The sequence below is a fragment of the Hippopotamus amphibius genome, chromosome 3 (assembly GCF_030028045.1).
Source record: "Hippopotamus amphibius kiboko isolate mHipAmp2 chromosome 3, mHipAmp2.hap2, whole genome shotgun sequence".
In the NCBI taxonomy this organism is placed as follows: domain Eukaryota; kingdom Metazoa; phylum Chordata; class Mammalia; order Artiodactyla; family Hippopotamidae; genus Hippopotamus; species Hippopotamus amphibius.
This window is the reverse complement of record NC_080188.1, coordinates 154,361,981-154,384,045: the sequence shown is the minus strand read 5'-3', so window position 1 is coordinate 154,384,045 and position 22,065 is coordinate 154,361,981. Positions and strand designations below refer to the sequence as shown.

The window sequence follows — 22,065 nt, the reverse complement described above, 5'->3', positions numbered from 1 at the left end:
AGGTGGACATTTGCTCTTTGAATAAAATCCCTGGCAGTGAGGCCAAGGAAGGCCCTTTTCTCTCTTCCCTCCTTTCTCTCCCATCTGGCAGAGGAGTCCGGCTCCCAAAATCTTTTTGTTGGTTAGATTCCATGGCAGTTATTGCCTGTGTGTGTGAACGTGTCCGCCCCCTCACCCTCTCTCCCTGCAGAGCGGGCCCTCGCAGCTGAGGCTCTGTAGAGGGAGAGGCAGGCAAAGCTGCCGAGCGGGCCGAGGTCCTCTCGGTGGGGGGATCACGCATCCTGAGCTGAGGAACCCCTGAGCCTCCGTGCATTCAGGGTGGGACCCTCTGCACAGCGCTGGGCTGCATCCCAGCTCATCAGCCAGAGGCAGCAGCAGGGGCTGGTAATCCTGGAGGGAGCCCTTGGGGTCCCGGGGACCTTGCAGGCCCTGCCCCCAGCCTACTCCTAGGAGGAGCCTCGAGCCGACCCCTGCCTGGTCCTCTCCAGCTCCCCTCCTCCTTTGTCTTTGGCAGATGATCACCTGATGTCCCTTTCCCCTGGTCAGGTAAGCCTTATTTCAATCCATCTATGCAGGGTGTCACCTTGGCATTCCTAGTGCCTGCTGCTGGGGAGACAGTGGTGTTAGAGACAGACTGGCATGGGGCTGGGAAGGGGGAGGGTCTCTAAGTGCCTTTCTTCCTCAGCTGAGCCACCCTGGTTTGGGGCACAAAGGTTCCTTCCCAGCTGATTTGAACCTAGATAATTAACTTCCAAGATCACTGTCTTGAGCACAGACTGATCAACATACAGCCAATGTCCGGAACTTCTAGCTTCTGGTCTGAATTCAGCGCAACTTATGGAATATCAACTATGTACAAATTGTTGTGCTTGGCTTCAAAGGGATTGCAGGAATGACACACAACAACGGTTCCTGCCTTCAAAATGCTTACCATCTGGTAAGACAGATAGAACCTCTAGACAAATGGTATGTGGACTCTGCGGTCAGACAATCTGGATTTCACACCCTATTCTGGCTCTGTGACCTTGAGCAGGTCACTTAACCTCTCTAAGTTTCAGTTTCCTCATCTGCAAAATGGGGATAATAGTGCCTACCTTATACGCTAAATTATACACACATATTTATATATATCTTAGATCTGTTCATGACACATAATCACCATATATTAGTAAATTTGCACGAAATTTAAATTATATAAAATATGTAAAGAATTTGGAATAATACTCTGAATATCAGTGGTGATTATCATACAAGGCAGTTGTAACTGCTAACACAGTTACAGATAAAGTTCTACAGAAACGTCAGAAGATTGCTCCTGTCTGCCAGGATCATGCAAGGCTCCTGGAGGAGGTGGCATTGAGTTGGAGCACTGAAGAAGGAATAGGATTTCAACAAACAGGGATGCATAAATGCAGCAGAGAGCACCATGCCATGGTGTGGCGCTAAGAAATGAGAGGTCTATTGGGCCTCAGCTCTAGAGCAGTTTGGCTGGAGACCAGGCACTGAGCCCGGCCAAGAGGCTGAGCTGGACTTTGGGCCTGAGCAGCTTGAGGACAAGGGCTAAGTTTGGGGTGTGACATTGTGAATACTGGAGTAACCAGCCCAGCCCCGGGAGGAGGGGAAGTGCATTGAAAGAGATCCAGGCTGGGAGCCCCAAGACCAAGTTCCAAGTCCTGGCTGAGCTTCCAGTTGAACTGGGTGCTCTGAGGATCTTCACCTCCTCTGGGTTTGTTTTCTCACCTGTGAAATGGGAATAATAAAAGTTAGTGCACCTCTGAATTTTGCTATAATTATTAACCATGGCATATGAATGTGAAATTATAAATCAATATGTAAAATGCAAACTACTGTTCTTCAAGATAAAGAATTAGTGTATCATCTGCACAGCTCTGGGGGAAATGCAGAGGAATAAATCATTTAACAAGGAGACTTATGAAAACCACCTAGTACAACGCCTGACTTATAACAGTAGCTGGGTGAATGATCTCTCCCATAATTGACTGATTGGTTAACTTATTCATTCATTAATTCAACAAGCATTCCTGGAATCTCCACTGCATGCCAGACATTAGGCTTGGTGACAGGGAGAGCAGTGAATAAGAGAGGCACAGACCCTGCCCTGAGACACTTACAAGCAAATCAGGGAACTGGCAACCTAAGGACGTCCCTCTGCCCCATACTAGCAGCTTCCATCCTGCTGGCCACCTTCTGGTTTCTTTCAAGGATTATTGCTGTTGGACATTTATTTTTAGTTGATCTTAGGCACCTAAGACACACACCCCTGCATGGGTCTTGAGAACACCTCCTCTCTGCCCTCTGCTGGTGGGGAGTTGTAAGGGCTCCGCAGTAAATAGCTCAACGTTCATTACTCATAAATACCACGCGTTCCTGCTGCCTCCCATGACCCCTGAGACGAACTGAAATGCTTTAATATTTAAAGAGGAATGAATTTGTAATTGGCACCTTAACTGTTATATCAGAGCCATTCCGGAGGTTTTCTATTTAAATGCAAATTAAATCTTCCCAAAGGAAAGCTAATAAGTGATGAAAGTAGATAGCAAGAGATGAGGAAACAGGAGGAGGGAGGTGGTGCTGACGTGGAGCTGTCACTGTCGTGTCGTTGACCTGCTGCCTGCGGCCCACACTCCCCTCACCCGAAGACCAGGCTCTGAGGCTGGGGAGCCTGAGGTGGGGTTTGGGTCCCTGGAGCCTGAGTCTCAATTCCCCTATTCATAGGGATGCCAAAATCAGCAGCCATCTGCGGGGGTCCTCACTAGGCTGTTGGAGGTCATCTTAGCATCACGGTGGCCTGGAGAAGATATTGGCTTTGGAAGAAGATATTTTCAGACAGAACTGGGTTTGAATCCAGAATCCATAAGAGCTTGGGCGAATTTCCGAATCCCTCTGAGCTTCCATGCCTTCATAATGTAAGCAGCTGTTAGTGCTTGCTCCTCGCAAGACTGCTGTAAAGATTGTGATCAACAGAGAAAACGTGCCTGGTCTACAGTAGGTGCCCAGCAGATGTTAGTTTCCTTCCATTGTCACAAGGTTTTGCTGTGCCAACTTAACATGTCAAGGTAAGCGAGAAGCAAGTTGTCAAGAAAAAAGTGTTATCCCTCTGTTTCCCTTTAAAGTAGCCTACGTGTGGGGAGGTACAAACATTTTCTGTAAAGAGCCAGATAGTAAGTATTTCGCACTTTGCGGGCCATACACTCTCGGCTGCCACCATTCCACTCCACCACTATAGTGGGGAAGCAGCCACAGACGACACATAAATGAATGAGTGAATGAGCGTGGCGTGTTCCAATATAACCTTATTTATAGATGATGAAATGTGAATTTCACATGATTTTCATGTATCACAAAATATTTTTCTTTGGATTTTTTTCCAACCATTTAAAAATGCAAAAACCATTCTTCGATCACACGCCACACAAAAACAGGTGGAGGGCTGGATTTGGCAGCCCGTGAGTCGTGTGCTAACCCCTGCCCTAAAGTATTACAAGAGACCCTCGCCTACAATTTGGGAGAGTCTGCACCAAGGGACCTCTTAGAACATAACCCTGAGGCTGGGACCACAGGGGAGAAATGTTATCCAAGGAAGAAAAAATACCCCTTTGGGCCAGGACTGCCAAGGACAAAAGGACACACAGGATCCCTGGTGATGGTCTCCAGCCATTGGGTCAGGGCGTGAATAGAGGTGTCATTCTACTTCTTGTCTAGTGATGTTCAGGAAGAACTGAAGGCTCATAGGTGCTGAGCTGGCAGCCATCTCCTGGTGACAGGCTAGGGATGGGTGCTCAAGGGCTGTCTCCTCAACTGGGAAAGCCGTGCAAGTTCCCTGGGCTCCTCCACCTCCCAGGGGCACACCTGATGGGGACAGGCAGGTCCTCTGATTCACCCAAGGCTCGGCCTGTTTCCCCGCCTTTCCTGAGCTCTCTTGCGTCTATTCTTAAACACACACACACACACACACACACACACACACACACACACACACACATACACATAAAGCCCACTTGCAGCCAGCCTGTCGTGCCTACCCCCCTCTCTCTGTCTCTAGCACAGAGAGAACACAGGTCACCACACCAGATGGCAACCTTGTTGCTGAGGCAGAAAGCTGATCTCCCGTGGGAGGAGGGGTTAAAACAGGGCACTGCATGATGCCAGCTCTGCAGTCCCCACTCCCTCCTCTTTAATATGCCTCTGCCTGGTCCCTTCTGCAGAACCACTGGGGGAGGAGGGAGTGTGTGTGTGTGTGTGTGTGTGTGTGTGTGTGTGTGTGTGTGTGTGTGTGTGTGTGGTGTGGTGTGTGTGGTGTGAGAGAGAGAGAGAGAGATGTGAAGCACCAGAGGACAAGGGGAGGAGATGGGGAGAGACAGTGCCAGAGGGGAAAGCACACTGTACCTCTATAAAGGTCCCAACCAGGGTGGACAGGCACCTCTTCCCAGCTGGAGGATGAGCCGGACCTGCTTTGCTGGCACCCATGGAGGATGGTGGGCTCCTGGAGGTGCAGATGAGCAGAACCACAGGCTGGGGAATGCGGCTGCTCTGAAAGAAGCTGCCTGAGGCCTGGCGAGAAGAGAGAGGCCAAGAGGGCTGAGACCTCTGAGGGTAACTGCTCTCAGTTCCTGGCTCTCTAGAGGCCCCGGACTGTGTCATCCCACACCAGTCCAATTTGTGGCTCCTGATCCTCCTCTTCCCAGCCCCATAAAAGGGCCTGGAGCCTTGCATCCCACTGCACCTCAGGTTCAGACAAAATCTGGTGCTAACAGGGAGACAGGGAAGGAGAGTCAGGCCATGAGAAGCCCTCCTCCTAATGGAAGCAGTGATGATCCATAGAAAACTAATACGTGTGATTTACCAGGTGAGCAATACCCACCTGGAAACAAGGGGACTCTCTAGGCCGTGGGCCCGGCCCAAGATGAGACAACAGCCTTGCAGCCTGAGCTTTTGTCCTCTGGATGAGACAGTTTTGCTGGGAAGTGGGGGCCCCTGCAGGAAGTGAGCAGGCGAGCCTTTTGTTTGAGGAAGGCCTTATTCCTGGGCCTTAGAGCTCTGTGGACTGGGCTGTGTGTCCACCACCCTGCTCACTCAGAGCCTGCCAGGAGGAGAGCCAGCCCCCCCTTACCTCGCCCCCCAGCACACGCACGTGGGCGCCATCCATGATAGGAAGGCTGGCCCATCTGCCAATCAATCTTCCTTGCCGATTTCCCAGCTGGAGCAGCGGGACTGGCGTGTAAATCATTCAGAGCCCTCTCTCAGCTCTGCCAGGACATGGAGCTCTTTTTAATTAAGAAGAATGGAGGATACTGCTGGCTCTGGAAATGGCGATATTAACTTACTAATGGGTGTTTAAAGAGCTGCGTTTGAGGGCTCCGCTGCTGCCTCCAGCAGCCTCCAGCCGCTTGCCCGTCTGCAGAGCTGCCCAGACCCTGGTGGAGGCTCTGCTATCCTCTACATTAGAAGGGGTGGAGGATAAAGCCCCCCAGTGCCCAGCCAGGCCCTGGCCTGGTGACCGGGGATGAACGGGCCCATTTTCGCTTTGGGAAGAAGGGCCAGAATCGGGATGACTTGAGCCCTGAGTCCTATGCCTCCAGTGCCGGCAGCTTGTGGGAAGGCAACAGGCACCCCGGAAATGTCAGGGCCAACGTGAAGCATGATTAGGCTTCCGGGTGGGTGCCCAAGGTCTACAAGGAGCCGGCGCGTTAGCAATAGTTGCAGTTATCACAGGTCCCCGTGTCCTCGGCTGAGCGAGGGTGGGGGGGACGCGGGTGGTGGCAACAACAGAACCAGGGGAAGGTCCCCAGTAAAGTCCCTTCCGGTGACAGAACCTTGGGTCGCGGGCAGTGCCTGGGAGAGCCGGTGAAGCCAGACCTCTGTGTTTGCACCACTCAGAAGAACGTGACGATGTCCATTCTGGAACCAGCTGCTTTGTCACTATGGTTAAATGATTCTTTCTCTAGGGCTTGCCACCCTGCCTGCCCGCTGCGGAAGAACACTCCAGCTGCGAGAGACCTCAGGCTGCTGTCTTCTTCCTCTTCTTTCTAATTTTACAGACACCGGAATGGATATGACTTGCCCAGAGGTGCACAGCCCGGTTATGACAAGACGTGGGCTGGAACAGAGGTCTCCTGACTCGCAGTCCTGTGTCTTTCCTATATCCAGTACCTCCCAGGGGAGGTGACACCATGGTCTCTCACCTCACCTCATGCTGGTGTCTTAATTTTCCGACGCTCCCAGGCAGGAAATTCTTCCTTTTTATAACCCAGATCCTCAGGCTTTATGATAAGCCCCATTTCCTCTTACAATTTCTTCAATAAAAATAGGGAAGTCGCCAAGGTCTTCCAGAGAAAGTTTCTCTTCCGGCTGTCATTGTCATTTTATGCATTAAACAGCAGAGGAGTACGCCCTTCCCAATTCTTTCTTCTAAATCGTGCATTTTGTGAGTCTGAAAATCAAGACACCCACCCCTCCCCACTGCCAAACCCTTACCTGTGATCCATTTTCCAATGTCCCAATTTTACCTAAATAGGCAGAAGTTGCTCACATGGACAGATGCATTTATCACTGAAACCCATCACGTCCCTTTAGGCTCCAGGCTCTATGCGATGTGCTATGTACTACGTATACTTCGCTCTGTGCTGTGCTCTATGCCATCCTATGTACTATGCTATATGTTACATGCTCCGTGCTATACTCTGGAGGAGGAGGAGGGAGCAAGGTGTGTAGTGGAAGGAACGTGGCTAACTCAACTCTCTAATCGAGGCTGCATGGTCAGGAGGGGAAGCCCTGTTGTCTGAGGCCATCCTGCGGGACCCCAGACTGCCACCCCGAGGATGGCAGTGCGGATTATGCCTGTGACTGCTGGCACCTGTGTTGTACCAGCTCCAGTCAAGTCCACTTGAGCCCTAAATCCTTCCTCTTGGCTGATGTTAGGACTGGGCAGGACTGGGGGCCCTAATGAGGCTTTTCCATGTTGGGGGAGGAATCTACCCTTCCCTTGGTCTGCTGGCAGCCTCAGTCCTAACTGGATGAGTCAACCTCCCTCCCCACCCCCTGAATACAGCCCAGGCTTCGGGTGAGGAATAAGAAGGTGATTATCTAAAGGAAGGGCGCAGCTGTTCTCCAGGTCAGAATGCTGTTTAGGCTGCAGTGGAAGGAATTCTAGTTAGCTAGGAGGAACCATCCTGTCCAAGACATAGGCCCAGAAATGGTTGGGTACAGGAGAGTGTGGGCCCTGGTAAGATGCCTACCTTGTGAGATTGGCACCTGCTACTGGGCACACTGGCTGCAGTACACAGAAAGTCAGAGGTACAGAAACCTGCCATCACAAAGGGAGGAAAGAACACTGCTCTTTATAGAGGACCTACTGCCTGCCGAGGAGCCCTGCCTGGCATCTCGTTCCCCCCATACAGCTAGAAAGTAGGTTTTCTTCTTCCCGTTTTCACAGATGAGGAACTGAGATTCAGGATGTAAGTGATTTATTCATGGTCACATAGTCAGGGGGTGGCTGAGCCAGGATTCAGGCCCTATCTGTCTGATTCCAGAGTCCACACATCTTCCCGCTGCCCCATGACTATAGGGCACTGCAGAGAGAGAACTACACAGGTGACCCAGCCTCAGGGGGCTCCAGGTGTGCCCCACCCCCAGCATGGTACCCACAGAGGGAGTTCCAAGGTATCCACTGACAGGAGGGTAAACTGTATTTCTGAGGAGGGAGAAAGGAGCTATTGCAGCACTTAATAGCTAAACAGCTCCTCTTTCCCTACCTCCACCCCCACCCCAACGGGCTCTACAATTGGAATCCCACCCGTCCCTTAAGGCCCTACACACAGATACTCCATCCACAGTCCACCACACTGGGAATCTGCCTAGTTTACTGGGAAGAGATTGTCCCCTCACCCATCCCCTCAGCTTCCCCATAACCTACCACAGAGTTCAGTGAAGGCCGGCCCCTGAGTATCTAATAAACAATCGATGCTGAGTCAGACTGCGCATCTTCTTGTATGTAAATTAGGCCTTAATAAACCCAAGATGAGACTTTTTTAAAAAGATACTTACTAAGTATTTCTGGGGCTGAGTGCCCCTTCAACCAATTTGACGGATGCATTAATATCACATTAATAAAGACTCCAAAGCACCAAAGTCTTCACCTTTAGAGGCTTTCATGAACTTTCCTCTCCCCACTTTCCAACCTTCCCAGTACCACCTTGTAACCAAGGCAAAAACTCACTTTCTAAGAGAGAAGAGAAACCCAGACCTGATGCAACACAAGATCTTAAAGCAAGGAGGATTTAGGCTTGACATGAGGAAGAACTTCCTGACAGGGAAAGTGGTTACACACTGGAATGAGCTGATGCAGTATCAAAGGGGGTCACTGGACTCCCCACCTCTGCTTGCACTCCATAAGTCCCCAGTTTGGTGCACTCAGCTCAGGCGTGGAAACCGCAGGTGACTCAGGGAATCTTAAGTGGTGGTTGCTAGGTTACAAGCTTCCTCAATGTGCATTCAGTGTAAGGACTAAAGGATGTCACCTGGTTGGGAGGAAGAGCTATGGGGGAAGGAGTGGGGGCGGTGGAGAGAAGCCAGGACTTCCAGAATAAGCAATTAGGCCATGGCCTGGAAGGCATCCTGTTCTTAGCACTTTTCCGAGGTCTGAGTCTCACAGTCCTCATAGAGGGTGTTGCTTGCAGGACATGGGTACTAGGTTAGAACGGGGCCTATTCTGGGGCTGGATTCTAGTTCTTGCCCAGCTATGCTGCCCAGCACAGACAGTATGGCAATGGGGAGAGGGCAATCACTGAAACCTTTGAGGGTCTAGGCTCCTTCCTTCACTGTAACTGGACAGAAAGCCGGGTGAGAGTAGTGAAGTTTGATGTCCTTAATAATGCACAATTCTTTCATTTGTGATTTAATTGTGATAAAGTGAAAGAGCGCTGGATTTGGAATTCACAAACTAGACCCACCCTGAACGGCTCACATGGTCATAAGTCAGTTACTTCATTTCATTAAGTCTCAGAGTCCTCATCTGTAAAAAGTGGGCACTTGAGTTCTTTTGGCTGGTCTAATAATTAAATTGACTCAAGATCATCAGGAGGGAAAAAAAATTAATTCACATACACAGAGTTCCCATAGAAATGGGACCCCTGAAGTGTCAAAGCAGGCTGTTTCTATATCATTTTTAGACAAAAAAAACCCCACAATTATTTGTGAAGATTTAACAAAGGGGCTTGTACCTGGGGTAGCAGACTAATGAAGTAACAAAATTTTATACAGCTTTCATAGCCTTGGATTCCCTGACTGGCGATAAGGATGCTTTCTCTCCTCCTGGTATGGGGAGGATACTTTCACAGGGGAGACTTATTACCCCTTTCCAGGAAAAGAAGGGGTACAGAGTATTTTTTTAATATCAATTTTTTTCCTGCCAGCTGTTTCTCAAGTAAATTTAACTTAATCAATACGCCATTGTGGTATACCTTGGGGTGGCCTGCTCTGAGCCTCAACACAACTGCCCTCTGTGAAGGTTCTAGAGGTACTTATGAGATAAGTACAGAGAATTCAAACTAAAAAGCAGTGGAATTTCTAAGCCAAGAACTCAAGATGTTAAGATGGGCCTATTGTGAGCTGTGACTTCTGTTTCTCACAGGAAGTCATTTCTAAGCAAAGAGCAAAATGTTAATGCTTGTTCTCAGTTTTCCTTTTCCTTGGTTTTGTTGACAGTAGTTTTAGTATTAATGGTATTAATAGTGATTTACCAGGCCCTTGCTGTGTGTCAGAGGCTGAACTGAACACTTTACAAACATCTCATTTAATCTTCACAAAAATCTACAAGGATATATCTCTTCCATGGAAAGCTACTCAGAAATAAAAAGGAATGAATTAGTGACTCACGCAGTGACTTGGATGTATCTCCCCAGAATTATGCTGGGAGCAAAAAAAGCCAGTATCCAAAGGTTACATACTGTAAGTTTCTATTTATATAACATTCTTGAAATGACAAAATTATGGAAATGAAGAACAGATTAGCGGTTGCCAGCTGTTGGAGAGAGAGAAGCTGGAGGGAAGAAGGTATGGGTAAAAGGCAACATGTACACCTGAAACTAACACAGTGCTGTAATTCAACTATACTTCAATTTCCTTTTTTAAAGGCAACATGAAGTGTTCTCATGCTGATGGAAATATTCTGAATCAATTTCCATATCCTGGTTATGATATTTTGTACTATACATTTTGCAAGATGTTACCATTGAGGGAAATTGGGTAAAAGGTGTTATTTCTTACAACCGCATAAGAATCCACAATGTATCTCAAAATATAAAGTTTAATCTAAGTAAGGAAACTGAGGCTCAGAGTAGTTAAATAATTTCAGAGCCAGAATTCAAACCCAAGTCTGTCAGATTCCCAAGCCTGAGCGTTTCAAGACTTGGCTCTATTCAAGGGAACTGTGTAGGAGGACCGAACAAGCCTGCATGCAGTTCATCACACCAGGAGTCTCACTTTGTTACTGGGGACTACTGTCCTGATAAGGCCATTACAGAGTGGACTGAAAGAATTATTTGGCAAGCCCTGTGGGTTGGTGCTGAGGGCCAAGATTTGATAACCAGGTTTTCCCTTCCTAAGGTGTGATGTGGGAGGGACCACTCACCTGCTTGCTTTTCCACGTTTGACTCAGGCTGTGTGTCCGCATAACTGTGCATTTGTCAGTTTCTCCGTGGGTATGACCATTTCCGGGCGGAGGGTGAGGTGCTGTGTAAATTATGCATATGTGCCCGGGTCGGTGGGTACACTGTTTGGATGCACCTGTGTCAGGTCTGCGTGTGTCACACCCACATAACTTGTTTCTATTAGGTTAAACCATTTGATAATACCTCCCCCAAAGCGAAGCCGACTGTTGAGCCAGCCTGTCACGAACTGGGTCTGTGTACGGTAGATAAACTGGGTAATTGGGCTCTCCGCCTCCTCATCCAAAACAAACACTCACAAACCGCCCACCCCCACACTGGAGAGAGTCTAGTCCCCGTCATCTGGGTACTTGGCTCTAGCGCCCCGCTCTGCCTGAACGGTAGGCAGAGCGAGCGTCTCCCGCCGGGCCCTTGCCCTCCCCCGCGGGTCGGGCGCCTCCGGGGCTTATGTAAAGAGGTCACGGCCAGCTCCGCCGCGGGGCGCACGCGGATTCCCGCACAGGTGTGGCGGCCGCTGCGGAGGCTGTGCGTGGAGCGGACTCGCCGGCCTCCCCCCGACCCCGCCCTCCGGCGGCGGCTCCGCTTCTCCTTGCGGCTGCTCATTTATCCTCCTCGTCTGCCCGTGTGACGGCGGGGCGCGGACTAGGGAAGGACAGAGCGCCCTCTCCCCTGCGCCTCGCGCCGCTCTCGGGTGATGCGCTGCCTGCGCCTCGCCGCCGCACGCCTCGGGCTGGGCTGGGTACGTGGCGCGGGGGCGGGAGTTGGCGGGGAGGGAGAGCCGGGGGAGGCAGGCGGCGGCGCCGAAAGGTGTTCACGCCCCGCTTCGCCGGGAGGCAGCCTGGCACCCCGAAGCCCGGGACGCCCCCGGTGCCCCGCGCCTTCCGCGGGTTTCCGACCAGCCGGGCTGGGAGCGGCGGGGGACAAAGCGGTGCGGGCTGGATGCCGCCGCGGGGTGGCGCCCTCGCCGCCGCGTCTTCCCTTGAAAGTTGGCCGGGGGGCTGGGAGCCCGCCTACGCCGGGAGGCCGGGGCGCGGGGCCCGGCTGCCCTTGATCCGCCCCGTTCCTCCCGCAGGGCCTGGCGCGGACGCCGCCGGACCGCTGAGTCTTGAGGGACGGTGAAGCGCTGGCCGGCGTCGAGGCCCTTGCCGGGGGTCGGGCGGGAGCCGGCGGACGGCAGCGAGATGGAGGCGGCGAGAAGGGGCGCGGAGTAGCCGGCGGACCCCCGCGCTCGCACCTCCCCCGGCGCCCTGGCGCTCCGCGGGGGCGCGGCGGGCGGGGCCCCCGGGGCTGCCATGGAGGTGCCCAACGTCAAGGACTTCCAGTGGAAGCGCCTGGCGCCACTGCCCAGCCGCCGGGTCTACTGCTCCCTGCTGGAAACCGGGGGGCAGGTCTATGCCATCGGGGGATGTGACGACAACGGCGTCCCCATGGACTGCTTTGAGGTCTACTCCCCCGAGGCCGACCAGTGGACTGCCCTGCCCCCCCTGCCCACGGCCCGGGCCGGGGTGGCCGTCGCCGCCCTGGGGAAGCGGATCATGGTGATCGGGGGTGTGGGCACCAGTCAGCTGCCCCTGAAGGTCGTGGAGATGTACAGCATGGATGAGGGCAAGTGGAAGAAGAGGAGCACGCTGCGCGAGGCCGCCATGGGCATCTCCGTCACGGCCAAAGGCGAGTGGGGCCAGGGCGGAGGGCGGGCGAAGAAAAGCGAGTGGGGGGCCACCGGGACAGGGATGGAAGCCAACGCTGAGCTGGAGGCCACTATCACATTCCCGATCCTGGTTGATCCTTACAATGGACACTAAAACTAGAGACCGGCTGGCCTTATCTTACAGATGGGAAAACTGAGACTCAGCAAGTGAAGTGCCTAGTAAATCCATATAATGCCAGCGTTCCATTCCACCCCACCAGGCTCCTCCCAGCCAGCTGGGCAGGCGGGGCCAGAGGGGAGAGCCCAAGGGGGTTAGTGCAGTATCGCTGTAGATCCCTTCATTCAGCAGAATGATTGGGTCTCCCACCCACAGCACCAAATCCCCTGAAATCTGCCTTGCAGGTGCCACCACAGACACATATTTGGGGTCCTGGGGGTGTTCATGCCATCCTCGTTCCATCAGCAGGCCCCACTGGGAGGGCTTTGGGACCTGATTCCAGGACCTTCTCCCCACCATCTGCCTCCTACTCGCAGAGATACTGTTGAGTGGAGACCAGAATGTTCCTGAGGGTGGTGCTCCTGCAGCAGCTTGCCCAGGTTCACTGGGTTCTACGTGCTGACCACGCAGCTTTATGATTCTCATTTCACTTTCTCCAAGCCCATCATTTCTTTCTTTTCAGGCCCGGTACAGCCCAGTGCACAGAGGAGTCTCTGAACACTCTTTTGCTAAAACACACAGGGTCTTATGGGAAATGGCCCAGCAGGAGTTAGGAGACCCCAGGTTTAGATCAGACAGGCTTCGTGGGATGCAGCCTTCCCTCCTTTTCTTGCAAACCGTATCAGCTGCCTGTCGGGCCTGTAGATCAGGAACCAGTGTTTCTTTTTTCTTTTTCTTTTTTTTTTAGAACTTTTATTGAGATATAGTTGACATACAATAAACTGCATATATTTAAAGTGTACAATTGATTTTTTTTTTTTTTTTTTTTATGGAACCAGTATTTCTTGAGCACCTGCTCTGTCCCTGGCACAGTTCTAGGTTTCAGGGAGGAAGGAAAGAGGCAGAAGATCTGATCCCTGCCTTTAGGAGCCCAGGTCTTACCAATGAAGGTCAGAGAGAGGAAACTCTAACTCAGAATCCCTCAAGGCAGAGTAGCCAAGGGGTCCTCCTGAAATCTCAGTAAGAAAGATGGAAGGCATGGAGGCCCATGGAGAAATAGACAGGGAAAAGATAGTCCTTTATCCCCAGGCCTCAGTAAGTGGTGTTGAAAGATTAAGAACTAACATTTATTGAGTCCTTACCATAGGTGCTTTATAGGTAATAACCCCTTTGACCCTCACAACCTGCCTGATGAGGTAAGTGCTATTATTATCCTCATTTTAGAGAGAAGCAACATGAGGCCCAGAGAGGTTAAGTAACTTGCCCAAGGTTACACAGCTAGTAGGTGATGGTCAAGTCTGTGCTCGTAACTATAGCATTGAATGGGTTCAACAGTAAGTTTACTAAGAATTTACATGTCTGTGTGCCAGGCTTTATATCAGATGCTGGGACCACAGATTAATAAATCTAAAGGACCTAACAATCTGTTGAGAGAAACACACAAAGTTATTTCAGTAACGTGTGGCAAGTCGGGTGATACAGGTGCCACAGGAGGTCCTGAGCCACTGCTCTCAGCCCAGCCTGGCAGTTCAGGGACACCCCGGTGACTCTGAGAGGAAGAGTAAGAATCTGGTGCAGGAGTGGTAGTGTGGAGTGGATGGGAGGGTTCCCAGCTGGAGGTGTGCAGGTGAAAACAGGAGTAGAAGAGGCAGAGTTTGTGTAAGGTAAATTTCTCATTAGCAGGCCCCATCTCCCAGCCACAGGCTAGGTTTGAGATTTTTTTTCCCCACTCTTTAATAAGATTGGAAGGTAGAAAGAAGTAGTACTTACCCCTGCAATCCCTGGTCTAGAGAGTTCTGATCTGGGAGTGCCTGGGGAACAGGCCACTGCTGGAGGGCATCAGAGGAATACCCCTCCTCTTTGGCATCCCCCTGGCTGCCCAGGAAGGAGGAGAATGGAGGGGACAAGACCTGCAAATGGTTGTCTAGGCCTACACTCCATTGCAGTCTACCTCTGTGCAAGCCTTAGTATTTCAGGCTTAACCAAGGGCCAGACACCAAGGAAGGCTAAGGCACGTAGACCTGACATGGCTTCAAGAAGACCCAGGCTTGACCGTGGCGGGAACCTTTAAGGGTGCCACCAACCCATTCTCGGGCAGAGCAGTCGTTGGGAACCTGGCCGGGCTAAGTGCTGGTGTTCGAGGGGTTAACAGAGCCTGGCCACAGGGCTGAATACGATGGGACTGTCTCGTGATGGTGATGTCTATCGTGTGACCTTTTCTCCATAGATTACCGAGTGTACGCAGCAGGCGGGATGGGCCTGGACCTCCGTCCGCACAACCACCTCCAACACTATGACATGCTCAAGGACATGTGGGTGTCTCTAGCACCCATGCCCACCCCGAGATATGCTGCCACCTCCTTCCTCCGAGGTTCCAAGATCTATGTGCTGGGTAAGGACAGGTTGTCTGGCCCTCCTTCCCTCCCCCGGGTCAGTTTCCTGTTGGAAGCGGTGCCTGTGTGCTGAGCATCTCCTGGGCACTGGGGGTTAATCATGCTGCCCCAGCCCTCAGGGAGCTTCCTGTATAACCCAATAACAGTCAGAAGGGGAAACCCAGTCCCAGTCCTCAGGGACTTCCTCTTCTGCCCAACCCTCGCCCTGCTCTGGCCTCCAGGGGGACGACAGTCCAAGTATGCCGTCAACGCCTTTGAGGTCTTTGACATCGAGACCCGCTCCTGGACCCAGTTCCCCCACATTCCCTGCAAGCGGGCCTTCTCCAGCTTTGTGGCCCTGGACGAGCGCCTGTACAGCCTGGGTGGCCTGCGGCAGGGTCGGCTCTACCGGCGGCCCAAGTTCCTCCGGACGATGGATGTGTTCGACGTGGAACAGGGTAAGCTGGGCACCAGCCCCTGGCTGCCCTCCTGCCGTCCGGCTGAATCCCCCATCTTACCCCATCCTGTCCATCTGCCCAGGCCCGCTTACCCTGCTAGGTAAACCTTTCAGACGTCTGAAAACCCCTTTCCATTCAGGGCTCCTCTTGGGATCAAATTCTTTCATCTGTACAGGGTACCCTTTGATTGGCTGGTCGTTTTTATCAAAGCCTTTTCCATCTATTGTCCCTTCTTACAACTCCCAGCCAGGGCCAGGTGAGGAAGGGCTTTTTCCTGTTTTTCACTCGTGGAGAAACGGAAGGATCCTGACTGATGCTCTCTGCCTCTGGTCAGCCTTCTTTCCAGTTCAGAGCCCGTGACAACAGAGGTAGAACCAGGTGGTTTGTCAGAAGAGGTTATGGTTCCTTGGATTGCAACAAGCATGGGAGAGGCTGGGGTGCCATTTCAAACAGTAGGAGGCATTGTATATGCCCTGAGCGCACGGGGTAGATGGAGTGGAGGTGCTGCCTAGGGTGACAGCTGTTTGGGACTCATGTATATTTGGTGGGGGTGGTCAGGATCTAACTCTCTCCGTGTATCTCCTGCCATCATCCGTGGCCTGTAGGGGGATGGCTGAAGATGGAGCGCTCATTCTTCCTCAAGAAGCGGCGGGCAGACTTTGTGGCCGGCTCTCTGAGTGGACGCGTCATAGTGGCTGGAGGACTTGGTAAGGATAGAGCTTCCAGGCCGGCACTGTGGTTCTGGTGCCCGGTGGATTCTGGGCACTCTGCTTGAGCAGGAGAGGGGTGCTGGCTTCTTGCACACTGCCTGCGTACCACTTTATTCCAAAGAATTCAAAGCATTCCCTTCCTCCCAGCCTGGATGTCCTGTCTCCATGGATGGGCCTCAGTTGTGGTCTATCTGTCCTCTTACACAGGGGAAACTGAGGCCCAGAGAGCATAAGGGACGTGCTGATAACCATGTGACACAGATAACCATGCTGAGCACAGGTCCCTGGGGCCCTATCCAGGAATGACTGGAAGAAAAAGTGTGGCAGGGATTGGCCTTAGTCCTCTTTCTCTTCTCCCTGGATACCCAGCTCTATCAAGGAGTAGGAAAGCAGTCTGATCAAATCAGTTCTTCTGATGAATTCAGGATTTGCTGTATAAGCCTTCCTAGAGATTAGGGTATTTTGAAGGTGGGACCCCAACATCAACAGGGGAGAGATAGATAGGCAGTGGGGCTGCCAGGAACCCAGAGTTTACTCAGTGTGGACAGACCCTCTATTTACCCACACAGGAAAGGAGCTGGACGTAAGTTAGACCATGTGAGCAGCTTTCTTAGTAAAGAGCAGAAGAGAGGCAGTAGTGTCTGGAAACTTCTGGTAAAAGCAGGTGGTGGGGAAAGAAAACTCACTCTTGAGGAGATGAAAAGCCAGAGAAGGGAGGAAGGGCCAGGGCTGTTTGACAAAAGGGTGGGGAAGGAGCAGTTCTGTAGCCAAGGAAGTTGAGGTTGGTTGGCTTCTGCTTGTGGTTCCAGAGGGAGGGAGTGAGGTGGGGCGACTTCCCAGGGACAGATTGGTGGCTGGACTCCTTTGTAAGGTTCGCCTCTCTTGGCACTTTCAGGAAACCAGCCCACTGTCCTGGAGACGGCAGAGGCATTCCACCCGGGGAAGAACAAGTGGGAGGTCCTCCCAGCCATGCCCACGCCCCGCTGCGCCTGCTCCAGCATCATCGTCAAGAACTGCCTCCTGGCCGTGGGGGGCGTCAACCAGGGTCTGAGCGATGCAGTGGAAGCCCTGTGTGTCTCTGACTCCTAGCTGGCTCTGGGCCCCGCCGCTGTGTCCTGGACCAGATCTCCCCGCTCTCGACAAGAGGAATGGTCTCATCCAAGCAATCTGAGCTGCTTTCCAGGATGCCATCTCCTGTCAGCAGCCAGTGGGGTCAGGCCCCGGGGCTCTAAGTGAGCGCTCCCCCTCCAAACCCTACCCATCCGCGGAAACTAAGACGTTGCGATGACTCTGCCACCCCCCTCAGGTGACCTCTGGGGAGAGTCCTCACTTACTGCTCAGGCAGAGAACAGTACAGGAGTATCTGCTGCCTCCTCTTCTGTGCGTTTACTTCTCCCATCTCCAGGACAGGGGGTAGGCAAGGCAGTTCTGAACCAGAGGATAGCTACGTATAGTTGTCATTTCCCTGGCTCTGGGCTCGTCTGAGGGTCTCTTGGGATGGAAAATGGAGAAGGGTTTCAGGGGTCCCAACCCTTCTCCTCTCCCTTGGTCTACATCCCTTCCCCCTTTGGTGGCCAACTGTGGGCCTGCTCTGGACCTCATCTACTCAACAAGAATTGGCCCCAGAGCTGGAGGCGGCTGACTTGGAAGGGAAGTTGGGTTCACGTGCACTGGTCCAGGTCAGCAGCCCTAGCCAGGAAGGACCCATGCCTCTCGGGGTCCTGATGGGAATGTAAGGATGGGGAAGGAGCAAACTCCCAGCCCAGGGTCTGCTCCCCACTCTTCGCCTCCCTTCATTTCTCCTTTGGTCACCCCTCCCCACCAGGGGCCTGGCCCTCTATCACTGACGGCCCCAGAGTGTTTCTGTGTGAAACCTTCTCATTTACACTGTGGCATCAAAATCCACAAAGGATGGATTAATTGAACTCTGGTTAACAGCAGCAGCACAATGATTAAAATCTATATTCCTATCTTCTCTGGCACCCTGATGCAGGAGTGGGGTGAACGGTGTCTTGATATGCGGAGGGGACCCCATGAAACAGTCTCTCTGACATCCTCAGGATAAATGGGGCCCCAAGGGACCACTTGTTCTTGGCTGTTCCCTCTGAGGAGGTTCCACCTTCAAACCACCCCACCCCAACCAGTCATCTCACTCCTAGGAAAACAGCTCACTTTCCGTTTCTTGAGTGTCGACGCCCCACAGGTGTGTTAGGAGAAGGTCGCACTCGTTAACTGACTTCTTCGTTGGTTACTCCTTGTGACTGGCCTCAGTTCATTCAGCTCAAGCTCATGTCTGTCTTGCCCAGAGTAAAAAGGGAATTGCTCACTGATATAAAAACGTGAAGGACGTGCCTCCTTTTAGCTGGTATAGCACCTCTTTCTGATTCCAAGTTATTTTTAAAAGCTGTGCAAACACCGAGGATACAGAGATGAAAAAAATACGCGCCCTGGAGGGGTTGTGGAGGCGTCAGGTAACACTCACTACCTGATGGAGTAATTATGTCTCATGAGGCAGGAACACCTGTCTGAGGGGTCGGGGAGACTCCTGGAGGAGGTAACACCTCCACTGAACCTTCACGGACACGTGGAACCAGGGTCTTTAGGGGATAGGGGTTTTTCCTCCCTTTTTCTGGGTACCTGGTCTTTCTTTACTTGGGCCCTGGAAGGACACTGCCACCTGCTGGCCCGGGCTTTCCTTCGCACCCTGGCATCCTATGGCCACGGCTGCCCCCTGGTGAGCAGACTGCAGGGTGGCCTTCCCTACTGCTTCCAGACCACCCCCCCAATCCCCCACCCCCACCCTCACACACCCCATTTCTCTTTAGCCCCCTTAAGTGACTGTTAGAAAAAAGGGCTGGGGGAGCAGATACTGTGAGGAATGTGTGGCAGGTTAGGCCAGCATTGCAAAGCCCAGCCCTCCATTCCACTTTCATCTCTGCACTGCCTCCTCCGCAACCCCTTCCCAACTCCTCCCCAAGAAAGGCATTTACAAATGGGGTCCCTCCACACTTTCTAATAGGAAGCCTAGCCTTGTGTGTAGGGGGCTTTCCAAGCACACAAAATGGCAGCAGACATGTCGATGGGACTGAGGCATTTTAAATAGTTGGGGTACCTTAGGGGTATAGCCAGCCCTAAAGATTCTTACCATTATGAGAATGGGGGACTGACTGCTGGAACCTGTGGGGGCCACTCAGAGCCCAAGCTGGTATCTGCTGAGTACTCACCTCCCGGACGTCCATGCTGGGAAGACTTCGGGGGTGACTCACGGAGGAGCGAGGCATATAGGGGGTGTCAGTGGCATCTCACGGCTGTACCTCGTGGTGCTGTGGAGGCCGCTCAGGATCTGGGGTCCACATGGCCTGGCTCTGGGCCTCACGTCCCTCCCCACCATAGGCCTTCTCATCCCCGTCCCTCTCTGGGAAGGTCCCTCCCCTCTCTTGTCTTCATTTCCCAACCTGTAAAACAAAAGCAATGACAATGCCATCTCACAAGCTGGCGAAACACCGAAACACCAGCTTCAATCCTAAGCTCAAGTCTATGGAGTAGGCAGTATCCTCGCATTTTGCACATGAAACAACGGAAGCTCCAAGAGGTTATGTAACTTGCCCAAGGTCACAAGCTAGTAAATGACTGAACCAAGTCTGATTCTAAAGCCTGTGACCATAGCACTGCATTGCCTCAAATGGAATAGCCCATAGGAAAGGGAAGAAAATCAGCTGCTCTGTACTAGCTAAGGAGTTCAAAATGTCAAGCCTGGAAAGGTGGAGACTTTGTGTCTCAAGGAATGAATGTGAAGGTTAGCAAGGAGAGATAGGGAAGGACTCCCTAACGCGAAATGAGCAGAGCATATTCCTAAATTTACAGCCCAGCGAAGTTCCCTTCTGGCTCTTTGACTCTGTCAGCTATTCCAAAGCATTGTTTGACACTGAACTCCAATCGTGGTGCTGGACTTGGGATTCCTGTCCTCCAGCAGTTGCAGTCTTGGGAGGGAGACAAGGAGACTAAATCTGCAGTTAGTATTCGATGAGACAAGTGTCAGTCTTTGCTAGTGCGACCCACAGGTGTCCCATCCTCAGGGGCTACAGAGATCTGAGAGGAACTGAGGGGGTCAGGCAGGTTTCCAGAAAACAATCTCAAACTGCACTTTGAAAGAAGGGGGAGAACAGCCAGGCAGAGGAGGATGGACCTCAGGCTTTGAAGCAAGAGGTATGGGTTCAAAGCATAATTGTCCGGTGCGGATTGATCTTGGGTACGTTGTTAACCCCCGAATCTCAGTTTCCTTATTTGTAAAAGGAACAAAATAAGGTCTCACTATGAGGTTAAGAGCTACCTACTATACATAAAATGATTTTCATCCATAAGGTGAGTCGCTGCATTATTATTTTTTGTTGTCGAGGGAGAGACAGAGATGTTCTCAAGTCCGCTGGGGGACGGCATGCACATCGCAGAGAATCTAGGGAGATGGGCTGGAAGTACAGGCAGGGAAGATCAAGAGGGCTCACGTGCCTTGCTGAGACTCTGGACTTTATCCCATGGGAAACTGGGAGCAAATTAAGGATTTTAAGTGGAGAAGCATCAGGATCAGATTTGTGCCGTTGGAACGTGGGATATGCCGAGTTCCTCTTCGGAGGAACATGAAGTAAGTAAAATCACCAAGGCACCAGCTATGATCAGAAAGATCCCCAGCTGGGGTTGGAATCCTTGGAAAACATGTGGGCCAAGCTTTTCAGGCCTTCCCTGGAGGAAGGTCCCTCCGCTGGGCAAATACCAGGAGGGTTTGGGACCACAGAAAGTGGACACGCCCCTCCCCTCCGTGGCTTCTTCTCCCGAATTTCTTTCTAATGACCTCTTGCATTTGCGTTGAACTTTCTGGCCCACAGAACCCTGCCCAGAAGGTGGGGTACCATGGACCTTTTCCAACCCCCATCTTGTAGAAGAAGACACAGAACGAGGAACCCTATGACTCCCCCGAGCGGCATAGCTAAGAAGTGATGGGAAGGAGATTCTCCTCCAGCTGTGGGGGTGGAGGAGAGGACAACCCCCCACCCCCCACCATCCTGAGCTCTGTGCGGAGAGATGACATCCCCGCCCCCGGGCGGCTGCGGAGCAGAAGCCTCGGGCCAAAGGCTTTCAGCTCCAGAGGACTGGAGACATTTGCTTGGTGAGATCAAAGAGTTGCGTGGGCAGGCGCTTCCTGTTGGAATTAGACAACTGCAGAAGGGAAGGCATGAGGCCGAGCGCAGGCAAGAGCTGAAGAGGCAGGCAGATAAAAGGACCCAGACAGGTTGGGCAGATAAATTTCCACTTTATGAGTTTCCTAGGGCTGCCTTAACAAAATACCACAGACTGGCGGCTTCAAAAACAGCAGAAGTGTGTTGCTTCACAGTTCCAGAAGTCTGAAATCAAGAGGGAGGGAGAAACTCCCTTGCCTCTTCCTGGCTCTGAGGCCTGAGCTGATCTGGGAAGGCTTCCTGGAGGAGCCTGCTGTTATACCTGGGCCTCAGGGAAGGGAGACTTTTTCTTTAATGAATGAATGAATGAATGAATGAATGAATGAATGAATTTATTTATTTATGTGCTGGCTGTGTTGGGCCTTCACTGCTGCGCGCGGGCTTTCTCCAGTCGTGGAGAGCAGGGCCTACTCTTCACTGCGGTGCGCGGGCTTCTCAGTGCTCCATGAGGAGCAAGCCGTTCCCTACATGGTCCTTGCTGCTCCCTCCTACCCTGCCCCAGCCTGTCCCTCCCCCCAGAATGCAGAATGTCCCTCCTTTGTGCACCCCCACCTCATCCCCCCGCACACACGGCTGCTCAGGACATGGCGAAATCATTAACCCTGGTGGGCCCAGAGCATCACGTGCTGGGCACACAGAGCCTACATGTGTAGCAAGTAACTGAATGGAATAAATGTGCAGCAAATGACTGAACTGAATGAAAGTCAGGAATCCAAGAGCACAGAGAGCGCCTGCTGAGAGAGTAAGCTTTACAAAGCCCCTCTTCCTCTGAGCGCATCTGACTGGTAAAAGGAACCAGAGCCA

The 22,065-nt window shown here is 52.3% G+C and overlaps 1 protein-coding gene across 1 annotated transcript; it reads left to right on the top strand.

Moving 5' to 3' along the window:
* The first annotated feature begins 11,720 nt into the window (after positions 1-11,720).
* Positions 11,721-17,992, top strand: KLHDC8A (kelch domain containing 8A). Its single transcript, XM_057728378.1, has 5 exons — positions 11,721-12,353; positions 14,718-14,882; positions 15,105-15,320; positions 15,926-16,027; positions 16,926-17,992. Exons 1-5 carry the CDS (start codon positions 11,978-11,980, stop codon positions 17,117-17,119), a joined length of 1,053 nt encoding a protein of 350 aa, XP_057584361.1. The 5' UTR covers positions 11,721-11,977; the 3' UTR covers positions 17,120-17,992.
* The last annotated feature ends 4,073 nt before the right edge of the window (positions 17,993-22,065 follow it).